General features: G+C 32.8%; 1 protein-coding gene across 1 annotated transcript; it reads left to right on the top strand.

Annotated features, from left to right (window-relative positions):
- Positions 1-2,857: 2,857 nt before the first annotated feature.
- Positions 2,858-8,907, top strand: LOC105164693 (uncharacterized). Its single transcript, XM_011083409.3, has 8 exons — positions 2,858-3,088; positions 3,236-3,324; positions 3,406-3,638; positions 3,720-3,833; positions 4,702-5,079; positions 6,645-7,047; positions 8,493-8,570; positions 8,681-8,907. The coding sequence occupies exons 5-8, from the start codon at positions 4,718-4,720 to the stop codon at positions 8,729-8,731; spliced, it is 894 nt and encodes a 297-aa protein (XP_011081711.1). The 5' UTR covers positions 2,858-3,088; positions 3,236-3,324; positions 3,406-3,638; positions 3,720-3,833; positions 4,702-4,717; the 3' UTR covers positions 8,732-8,907.
- Positions 8,908-12,337: the final 3,430 nt, after the last annotated feature.

Genomic DNA, 12,337 nt, shown 5'->3' with positions numbered 1-12,337 from the left:
CGACGATGAATGATACCGCCGCATCACTTTTTTGTAAAGTCAAAAATGACCTTAATGAGAAAATAATTAACTTTTCCAACTATTCATAAATTTACATTTGATAAATTATTTTTTTTTTCTTTTTTGCTTTTCATTAATGTAATGTACTGATTATATTTATTTTACTCTTATTTATAATAGATTTTAAAATGTGAAAGGTTATTTATATGCTCGTAGATGACGTGCCACAACGGCTAGTAATAATTAGAAAAAAAGACTCTCAAGTTCGTGATTATGAAATATCTATTTCTGACAAAATGTTTTGTTGTACTATCTATAGCCAAACAAATATTCTTGATTTAAACTATTGTAATTTTTTAGGGTAAATCACACTGACATCTTCTAAAAATAGACCAAATTACATAAATATCCATATTTTTTACAAAATAACAGTTACACCCCCTGAGGGGTTATTATTATAATATTTTTATAGAGGGTGTTTATGCAAATTTTGCATTTGAATAAGGGATTCAGTTGTATTACAACTATAAAGTTAGGGAGTGTATGTGTTATTTTACAAAAATAGAAAATATTAATGCATTTTGGCCCAATCTCAAGTAATGTTAATGTAATTTTTCATTTTTTTAACACGAATCAAAGCATTAAAAAATAAAAAAGAATTATGATATGAGATGGAGAGAAAAACAAAAATTGTTATAAGGAAAAAAGAAGTTTATGAGAAAAAAAAAATATTGTAACTGTAAGTTTATTAAAAATATAGAAGCTTGTAAGAAAAATAAATATGGAGAAGTTTGCCAAGAAAAAAACATGGGGTAGTGGGTGAGAAATTTTTTCTTTTCTTTTTCTTGTAAAATTGTGAAATTATTAAAAAAATTTAAAATTACTATGTTGACCAAATTTATTTTAAAGAAAAGAAATGAGTTTAAGGATAAATTTGGATATTCAAAAATTGGTATGACAAAATGTTTTCTTTTATAATAACTAATTATCATTGGACGTGGTTCCCGCAAGCATATAAAAGAATTTTGGTGTGAGATGATAAGAAAAAAAAAATTATAAAAAAAATAAATTATAATTATAAATTGTAAAATATAGAGAAGTAAGGTGATAGAGAAATGTGGAGTAGTGGGTAGTTAATCGAAAAAAAATATAATTGTGAGATTATTAAAAAAAAATTTAAACTTACTAATTTGATCAAAAAAATTTAAAGAGAACAAATGAAATAAAGGGTAAATTTGGGTATTTAAAATTGGTACGACGATATATATATATATATGTATATATTGTGTGTATAAAAATTATGCAATTAATTTAATTAAAAAAATCTACATAATATATAATAATACACTAAAATTTGAATTTTTTTATACACTAAAATTTGAATTAAAAAATTCAAACAAACTCCAACCTATTTATCTATCTAAACTATTATAAATATATATATATATATATATTCTATTGTACCAATTTTTGGATACTTAAATTTATTGTTTATTTCATTTATTTCCTTTAAAAAAATAATCACAATTATTTTTTTCCTTCGTAACTACCTACTACTCCATATTTATCTCTCACTTCATTTCTCCACATTTATTAGAATTTATAATTATAATTCGTTCTTTTTATAAATCTCTTTTTTTTTCTTTTATCATCTCGCCGCCAAGATTTTTTTATAGGGATAATTACACTTTCCTTTACTGATGTTTGGTGTAATTACACATAGATACCCTGTGGTTTGAAAAATTATATCTAGCACCTCTAAGGTTTATTTTCATCTAACAACTTAAATAAGTCATCTCGTTGGTCAAAATTCACTGAATTTGTTGGTTTGAATAAAAAAATTAAATAAAAATTAATATTTACTATTGATTGACTTATTACTGACTTCTTGCAGGTTAAGTAATTTTTTTAAAAATAAAATACGTAAAATACCTTCATAACGAAGAAAATATACCTTTTCACATGTATTAACGTGTGAAGACGTATGAGGGTAATTTGATTATATAAAAATATATTTGACCTACAATAAGTCAATCTAGGATAATTGTATTTTTCTTATTTTTTTTAATATCATCAAATTCAGTTAATTTTGACTAACAGAGGGACTTATTTGTTAGATGGAAACAAACATTAAGAATACTAGATATAATTTGACAAACTACAAGAGTTCTACATGTAACTACACCAAACTTCAGAGGAAGTATAATTATTCTTTTTATATATGCTAGTAGAAAAGGTGTACAACGATAATTAGTGTCATTAAAAGAATGACCCTGCTAAAAAGGACTGTTTTATGGTGCTCCAAATCGTAAAGTCAGTTGGTTATCTATGTCTATCTATACTATTTAAAAAGAAAAAATATTTTTTTTTCATAAATGAATGTTATGACACCGCAACACTAATTTTATTATTATGTCAATAATACCCTGAGCTGATTTTTTTCTTTTCCTTTGTTGCTTTCTTTTTTAGAAATATGATGGATCAATTTATATATTTTTTATTTATAGTATATTTTAAAATATAAAATATTATTTATTATATACACGTAGAAACAGACATGCCACAACAGTTAGTAAATTAAAAAAAAGGAATTAAGTTAACATAGCCATAGTAGATTGATTAATCAGAGATAAGTATAGTGTGGCAGAGCACAGGTTAGCGAGAAGTCCCCATGATTAAATTATTGCAAATAAAAAAAAGATATAATTATCGGACTAAACGGCGTAAAAGATTCCGTCAAATAATTTAACGCCGTGAACCATCATCTAGTGTTTATGTGGGGCACTATGACGCCGTTCCTAACAGTTGACGAAAATCGATCTAAACCGTCGATGGTATTTTACGGGTTGCAGATTGGAAATGGAGAAGGGGAGAGTATAAAAATGGTGGTTTGAAAGGAAAGGAGAGTATTTCGTTTTTTCTTTTCTTTCTTCACAAGAAGAAGAAGAAGAAGAAGTAGAAAAAAGAGCTCTCTCTCTCTCTCTCTCTCTCTCTCTCACTCACTCGCTTTCTCTCTCTAACTCTCTAATTTCTCTCTCATAATTTTGGGATTTGATGGCAAATAGAGAAATTTTGCCAGTGGAATTTGGTCAGTGGAAATGTAGTGAAATTATTATAATAAAACGATCTAAACCTTTTTTTTCCTTTTAATAATGAGAAACTCTTCAGTTTTACGAGTTTAAGTCTATGAATTTAACATGTAATATGCGCTAAGTTTCCCATTTCTGAACTACAGGTACATTTTCGAGTTGTTGAGAAGATATTGAGGCTTGATTTGTGAAAGGTTTGGTGCAGCTTGTTGGATTTTGGAAGGATATATAATAGGTCTGTAGTTGTCATTCCGTCTCCATTTTTCTTAGTTTTTATTTGATATTTTTCTGAAATCTGGTTAATTTTGTTTGGCAGGTGCAATTCTTGGAGATTTGAGATCGGCTTCCTGGTGAAAAGGATCGGGAACGTATATAGAGACCTCAATTTGAAACTTCGATTTGTTCCTTTTTCTCTGCTAAATAGCTATATGTGAGGGTTCGAAGATCAGCTGAAAGTTGCTGTGAATTTAACGTGTTGTTCTAGCGTACATGGTATCAATTCATCTGTCCTGAAGTTCCTTTTGAAGGATAGTAATCAGAGTAGATAAGGTAATTTATTTCGATTAGATTAAAAAGTTACCATATAATTGGATTGTAAAGAACAAACTGTTTTGATTTTTGTTTTTGCAGATTGAGCGGATTTTGTTTCACTGATTTATTAGATTTTGGAAGGGAAAAGTGAGGTAAAGTTTTCTCTGTGGAAGAGTTGTTGATCGCGGTGGAAGAGAATTAGAGGTTTTGCAGGTGATGTAATGGACATATTTCTTTCCCTTTCTGATTCTGGTTTCCTCAATTTCAAATTTGAAACCTCAGCTTCATCTTTCACCAACCTCTCGCCAGAATTTCCTGATGCAAACTTTGATTAGAGAGTCCCTTTCAAAGTTCTGCTGCAAATTCTCCCGTCTTTTTTCTGTTGACAATTCAAAATTTTCCGCTTCCTCTCTGCTGTTGCTGTTTCTTTGAGAGATATAATCGCCGAGATTTGGAATTCACTTGTTGAAGGCCCCTTGTTCCAAGTGCTGAGTTCTTCGGAATCATCAGCACAGCGCTCCTCTAGGCCTAAAACTCACACATAAATTTCCAACCACTTCTTCCACCTATCCTGATTTGCCCCTTCGCATTTCAGATATCAACCACTATGGATTTTCCTCGATGAAAGAGCTATTTAACTCGGAACCAAAAAAGAGTTCTAAAGGAGTACTATGCTTTATTTGCTTACATTTAAAAACCAAATTCTCCACATTTAATAATGGAGAAACCATACATCCTATCCTTCCATTTCCTAGTTCAAGAAATGTAAATTCAGTGATTCTTGCTTTCGCTTTCTTTCTTCTTTTCGGCCAAGCTGTAATTGGGCAAAGGTTTGAGCAGCATTTCAGTTTAAGACTATTTCCATCTCTTTTCTTCCTGGACATTGGGAATGTAGAACCTATGATTGAATTCTCCCATTTCTCCATTCGTCTTCTTTCTTTATCCTTGACCTGCAATTGACTTAAAAAAGATCTGTAGATTTGAAGTTCTTTGCGAATTTTTTCCCCCCTCTTCCCTTTATGTACTGTAAATGGCTCAAAATTCAACAAGATTAGTTAACAGAAAATTTGACGGTTCACAGGTGTGCAGAGAGGGAGATGGAGAGGAACAACACTCACTCCAGCAATAGAGATGGGCTGTTGTTGAGATCCGAATCCAGGTCAGCCGCTACGTCTTCGTCTGACTTCGTGTTACAGTGGGGGAACCGGAAAAGGCTACGCTGCATGAAGGTCCAGGTGAAGGACCATAGTAATAACATCAATAACGGGTCCGGGCCGGCTCAGCGGGCAACGGCCCGGATCGATAGGCGGGTGGTCAGGTCGGATCTCAATAATAATAGTAGTAAGGATCCGAATTCAAATCAGCTGACCAGCAATAATGCTGGTAAGGGTAACGGCGTTAATAACGGATATTTGAATCTCCGTCAGCGTCCGGCTTCTCCCTCTCATCGTATCTTGAGGTAACACTCTTTTCTTTTTACTCTCTTTTAATGACATTTTGTGGTCTCACGTGATTAACATGCGCGGATAAGGCGGTAATAATTGTTGAAATATTTTCGTAGAGAATATGAGGATGTTGGAATGGGTTGTCTGCACTTAAAAATCAGAAATAGCGATATTAGTGAGATTTAAGAGAGATTCTTCAAGTTTAATGATTTAAATGATTATCTGTATGTTCAGATTGTTATTATTATCTTTTTTGTGGTTCGTTGAATGATGATAAATAATGTTATTTTTAAATGATACGTAATTAAATATGCTAATGGCAGTTGGTGGTGTAATTTGACTTGTTTGATTTTGGGTTCTTCATCTGGTCCTTTTTAATGGTTAGGTTCTTCATCTTATCCTCTATGCCACTTTCTTATTCTCTCTCTCTCTCTCTCTATTTTCTTTTTTCTTTCTAAGAAGGTGATTTTTTGTTGAAGTTGAATCTTTTTTTTTCATGTGCTATATCCTCTCTGGATGGATTCATTTAAAATTTAGATATGACTTATAAATTTTCAATTTGAATTAACAAAGATAATTTGTTATATCATTTTCTATTGATTAAACATGTTTATAATATCAAAATATATGTCCATTCAGAGAAAACAAATGAACTAATTAAAGCTATGTAAATATAAATTAATTTACATAATTTTTTTTTATTTTGAGGTTTATCATATTAGTAAGGGTTTGATGTTTTTAGATATTATGCACTTGGGTTCTTGGTTTTTATCAAATTTTGGAATAATAATTATTTTTTCTTATTTCCGGATATATAAAATAAATTGGTCTTGTATTCATTGTTGGTGCTCCCATCTCATCGCCATGTGTAGCTGAAAGCCTTAATTGGAACAGCCTTTCCATTTGATGGGCGATGCTGATTGGAGAGTCTGGGAGGTGGGCCACCATTTGTCCTCTACGTCTCTTCTTTTCCATGAATTCTTATTATTGCCAATGCCAGATTGCTAGATCCACAACACCACATATACTAGAAGATTAGGACACGTAAACTATTTGAAGAGGCAGTACGAATTTCAATCCGATGGCCCAAATTCTGCCATAGACAACTTTACACCTTTTTTGCTCCATATCTACTGTTTCTCTATGCTTATTTGCATATCTCTCTCACACACAGTCCTCAAATAGCTTGACCATTTTAAAATAAAAAAGCTGACTCCAGTTCAGAAACGCATCCTCTTTTTAACAACTATCCCCCATTTCCTAAGGAACAAACATTGGGCTCTGGGCGCCCATCCTGCGATCCAAAACCACTACCCCACAAGGCTATTTCAGTAATATCATTTCATGTCCATCAATATATCAATATATATTAACTTTTTTACCGTCGTTTTATTCAATTAAATTTTGTTACTGGTGTAACTTTTTTTGGGTTGTCAATTTTCTTGATAGAAAGTCATAGTATTTGTTTATTTGACTATTTATGAAAATTTTTAGATTTATATACATTTGATGTGATGTATATGTTCTGATTACTTGTGCGTGTGCTTTGTGTTCCTTTTCCGTTTCTTTTCAATCTCAGGAATTCAGAGAGTTCACTTGGTATGCGGGGACATAGCAACGGCGTAAGGGGATTGGCATCCCCAGATAGAGGTGATAAGAGAAGTGGTGCAGCTGGCAACAATAATAGTAGCCACCACACTAGTAACAAGAACAACAACAATAATGGTAGCAATCATAATGACAACCACTACCACCACCACGGCGGCGGCGGAGGAGGTGGTGGTTCTGGGTCATCGGAGACAGCCCATGATGGGAAAAAAGGTGGGTCCTCCGGCGGTGATACAATCGCCGCCATGTGGCCTCCAAAGTTCGTGATCGCCTTGACAAATAAGGAGAAAGAAGAGGATTTCTTGGCAATTAAAGGGTCCAAGCTCCCTCAGAGACCAAAGAAGCGAGCCAAGTTTATCCAGCGCACGCTCAACGTAAGTTCTTCAGTTCTCCTTCCACTTCTGTGATAATCCTTTCCTTGTTTTTGGTTAAATCTTGAGCTTGAAATCAACTGACTGGGATCTTACATTGAATGACTAGCATCTTGAATTTTAGTATAGAAAGTAATGATGCTTGCTTCTGTTCATGACATTGCTGTTTGGTGTCAAATACTCAAATTCATATGTATTAACTCTTGCTAATTGATTGACTCAATTCTGTATTTTAATCATCTAAGATGAAGAAGATTATATGGCGGAATGAAAATAAATCTGGCTACTATAATTTGGGGTACAGCCATATAACATTTTCTTGGTATAAGAGACCCTGGAGCTGGAATATTAACCCATCTTTGCCATAAAGACCTTTTTATGCAGTGATAGAAGTTGGGGCAAAGAATATCTTTCTGTACAAAAAGCATATAGGGACAACTTTTATGAACTTCATTAAACCCTCCTACCCGTGTAGAATTGCTCAAGAAATTTCAATAATAGAGTGCATTAAATAAATATTTTAATAAAACAAAAGTTGCAACCATTAGAAAAAGCTACTTGTTATACTTTAGATTTATGGTGTGCTAATACTGGAAAACTATTATTTTGGTGGGTAGTATGAGGGCCATGTGGGGGCTGTGATGTTAGTAGACGTGGTCTTTCTTGCTAGAATTCATATAACGCTAGTTGGAGGTTAGGCATACACGTGCACTTTTGCCTATCCATTTGTCGTAAATGAGTGGCTACTATTGTACTCTAAAATTCATATCGGACATATGAATCTGCTAAATTCATTGCACCTGATAACAATTATGCATTGTTTCTTAATTTTAATGGTCTTGGAATGCACCCGATCCATTTGGGAATTCTTTTCTCACGAACAATTTACTGTTTGGATCAACTTTCTAAACAAAAGAAAGAAATACACACCCACATGAAAAAAGAAAAAAAGGGAGGTCTTTTTATAAAGCCTGTACTGTAGTCATATGCAACTTGCCTTGTCCTTTTATTAAAGAATGGCTCAAAGGAGTAAATGTTTGTTGGCGCACAAAGAGGATCTGTTTGGCCTTTTACATCTTTCATATGTTTGTCTTGTCTTTACAATAGTCGCCATCTAATGGTTGGACAATAATATTTTTGCAATTTTTCTATTAAATTACTGTGGAGGGAATATGGCAATCCACGTATTGGGTTTTGGTTTTGGTGGGGGACTCCTTTGTCCTGTTTGTTCTTTTCTTTAGTGGAAAGAACCCATATCTGTCTGACACCATTGGCAACTAAGGCCAGCACATTGGTCTAGAATCTAGATTGTTGTTGTTGGGGATCGAAGCAGGCATTTTTTGGACATCTTCTCCAAACTTAGACATTCAACTCCCTGGCGCAACATTTCATATTACAAATGTTTATATCTCTTCTCCCTGACTTTTCTTCTCTTGTGCATTTTACAGTTGGTGAGTCCTGGTGCCTGGTTATGCGATTTGACCCTGGAACGGTACGAGGTCAGGGAGAAGAAAGTTTCCAAGAAGGTATTTCTTTCGGATTTAAATTTCACATTATTCTCTCGTCTCACTCTTTAACAAAGTTTTTACTCTTTTTTTCAATTTCTATTAATCCGGGACACTCTTTATGTTTTCAGAGACCTAGAGGGTTGAAGGCTATGGGAAACATGGACTCAGAATCAGAGTAGCGAAATGTTAGGAGATAACCAGTGTCCATATATAGAAATAGTGAAGAAATTTATGTCAGTTGAAAATTGAGGTCGTGAGAATATTTCTCGTCTGCTTCTCCTTTTTGCGGATTTTAACCATCTGGGGCTGAAATTCATACGGTTTAATATAATCGGTCTGTCTTTGTTTTTTAGCATATATTAGTCATCCATCTTCAATAATTACATTAAACCTTTACTTTTTACCTCATTAAATAATGTAAAACATATTAGTTAGAAATAAATCTAATTTAAAGCCTGGGTTTTGTTTTCCCAAACCAACTTTATATCTCCTACTTTACTAAAGGTAAAGATGATATTTCATGAAAGCAAAAGAAAGAAAAGTTATTGTCGTTACAAAGAAACAAGAAAGAGAAGTAGTCGTTGAGACGTCAGAGGATGAAAAGCAAAAGCGAACAAACCTGAGACGATAATTACTCTGACAAGCCCACTTAAAGTTGAAAAGTACTTCAAGGCCCAATCAGTAGGGTCCCCTGCATTTCAGCCCATGTATTAACGATTTCTTAAATAAAAATTTCGATGTGATGAGCGTACACTGTACTTGCTCTTTAATACCGTTGATATCCTATTATTATTTCCATTTGGTGAAACAAAAAATTTTAAAGCTTAGTCACAGAAATGTCGAATTAATCACACAGCCTTAGCATAATATTATAGGGAATTGACAACCAAAACAAATGAAACAGCCTAACAACATCAGAGAAAATATGACTACTCCCTGATCTTTTACTGGGATTAAACTTTTAGTGAGGCAAACAGATAGCAGTCTAAAGAAAATGAGTAGTCCTACGACGAAAAGTTAAAACAACTACATGAGATTCCCAACCACCTCAAACAATTTTTCCAGACGCTTCTCACTCAGAGTTGGAAGCAAATGAAAACATATAAAATATGAAGCATTTCTTGTCCATAGACCTTGGTAGTTGAACTAACTCCAGATATCACCAAAAAAATCCTTCCATTACAATTTTCTAAATTTAATACTTAATTTGGATTTACATGCTTACACAGAATAATTTCCGGTATTACAGTTTTCTATATTTAACAATATGAATGTTCAAGACATAAATCCATATAAGTTACTCACAACAGTTTAAATAACTTTGGCCTAAATTATCACTCTTTTATTGACAATTTTGGGATATTAACCAAAGCATATGGATTTGATTTATTGAATATTAGGTTCATTGAGATTTCCGTTCATTTCAACATCCTTCAACGCAAAGCCTAAACAGAATTCTTTTCTAGAAGCAACAATATGATTAGGAAGTTAATTCATCTGGACAAGTTAGATCTGATAGAAAACCAAAGAATTAACTCAAACACAATGAAGAAAGAAAAGAGAGAAAAACAATTTGGAAACAAAACATGATACCACGAAACCAAAATATCAAATGCATATAAAATGTAAAATAATTACAAAACGAAATAAAAATCCAAACACGATCTCCTAAGAATAATACTCCATACAAAGCAAACACCGAACAGATCTGCACAATAACACAAATCAACTCCACAAATCCCTAGAATACCCTCGGCCTATACATAAACTCCACTGTGCGCATATAGAAACTCTCCAGAAATTCAAATCCTGAGTGCAGAACCAAAGATGAACGAAACTACCGCGACGGCGCAACCAGCGGAAAACGACGGTGACGCAATTCCAGCGGAGGATGTCGGAGCAGGCGCCGGAGCCTCCTGCGCCACTGAGCTCCCAATGAGAGCGAAAATTGTCACAATCGCCATTGCAACCAGCAAAGCTCTAGCCTGAGACACCGCCATTGCACCTTCTGCTTATTTTCAAGTGTGTATTTCTGCGTGTGAGAGAATGAAGCGAAGAAAGAATTTCTCGTGAAAGTGAATGGCAGAGCTGAGGAAGCGAACATATGCGACTCTTTTATATAGTGAGAGAGAGGATGGTGGGTGAGGGTTTAGGGCAGCGGCTAGGTTGTACGGGCAGCTGCCCGAATAAACAGACTGGCAAGTGTGGGTAGACAGCTGTTCAATACGACACCGTGTTTGTGTGGTAAGTAATCATTACATCCCCGCTGTTCAAAAGTTAAATTGAATTCATTTTGAAATTCGAATAATTTAAACTGCGCAAACTTTGGAACTTATTCGAGTAACGTTTAATATCTCTACTGTCGTATCATTTATTATGTTTCATAAATTTGAATTAAAGAACATATTAAAAAAAAATAATATAAACAAATATACACTCATATTTCTTGTTAAATTTTACTTATATACATATATTTTATATTAATTCTACAAATTTATACTATTAAAAAAATTATTATACTAATTTTTGAATAACTAAATTTATCATTTAATCCATTTCATCACTTCAAATAAAAAAATAATTAAATTAATAATTTTATAATTATATTTTTTTTCGCAACCCACCGTTCTACATTTATCTCTCATCTTATGTCTTCATTTTTTTTACATAAATTTTAATATTTTTAATAAACTCATCACTACAATTTATCTCTCTGCTTCAATCTATATTTTTCTTCCTCAACCTCTCAGACTATGATTATTTTTTTCAAAAAACATAATTCTTCTTTCATCATAATTTTTTTTATCTAGTTACAAATAATCAAATCATATACGAACAACGATTAATATTTAAAAAAAAAAAAGAAATAATTACAATTTGATGGAGGGGTGCAGGGGAAGGGAGAGAATGTGTGGTAAGGTATGATTGTAATGTGGAAGGGAGAAGTGGGCAAGTCTCGTTTGGTGCGGTTAGTTGGGACCACGTGCTCGCCTCTATTTCATAAACTTCACCATTCACAGCTTGACACCTCAAAATAGGTTAGAAAACAAGAGTCAATATATTAACGCCCAAGACCCCACCACCTCACAATAAATTCCGATTTTCGAGAACCTTCTTCACCCACGACACGTAATTATATGAGCCCATAAAAAAACATATGTATTTTGTCCACACTCTCTCACTGAATATTTAAAGAGTTGAATCAATAGTAACTTCAAAAGTTAACTCTTCTCTTTTGATAGAGTTAACCGGATGCCTGTAAAATAAATATATCAACATTTAGATATCTTTTCCTATATTATTATTGTTTATTCGAGATGGAATTTCAAATTAAAATAACATAAGCAGTTTTTTTTTTTTTTTGGTGGCTTTTCAAATTGGTATAAGAAATTTTGAACAATTTCGAATCCCATTGAATGCTTTGGTATTTTCTTACTTTGTATGAGTTATTATAGTTTATTTATTATTATCAGTCATATTGAATATATTAGTTAAATTAAGATATTGCTCAATATATGAAGATGAATTATTGTATTTTATTTATCGTTATTATTGAAAAAAAATAATTTTGCAACAAGTTCAATTCTAGTAATCACAATTCTATTCTGAGAGCATTTCAAAAAAAAAAAAAAAGAGAGAGAGAAATGTTGATTATATACAACGCTTTATGCAACTGATATTTCTTAGTTTATGTTGTCAATTTATTATTGATACTCTGCGTGAACTGATTAAAATGGTGGAACGGGGATCACAAATGAAAAAATGCAGAATTATTGGACTACTGA

Source organism: Sesamum indicum, linkage group LG6 (assembly GCF_026168435.1).
Source record: "Sesamum indicum cultivar Baizhima isolate 11 linkage group LG6, ASM2616843v1, whole genome shotgun sequence".
NCBI lineage: Eukaryota > Viridiplantae > Streptophyta > Magnoliopsida > Lamiales > Pedaliaceae > Sesamum > Sesamum indicum.
Note: the sequence above shows the minus strand (reverse complement) of the source record. Positions and strands in the feature narration are given on the sequence as shown.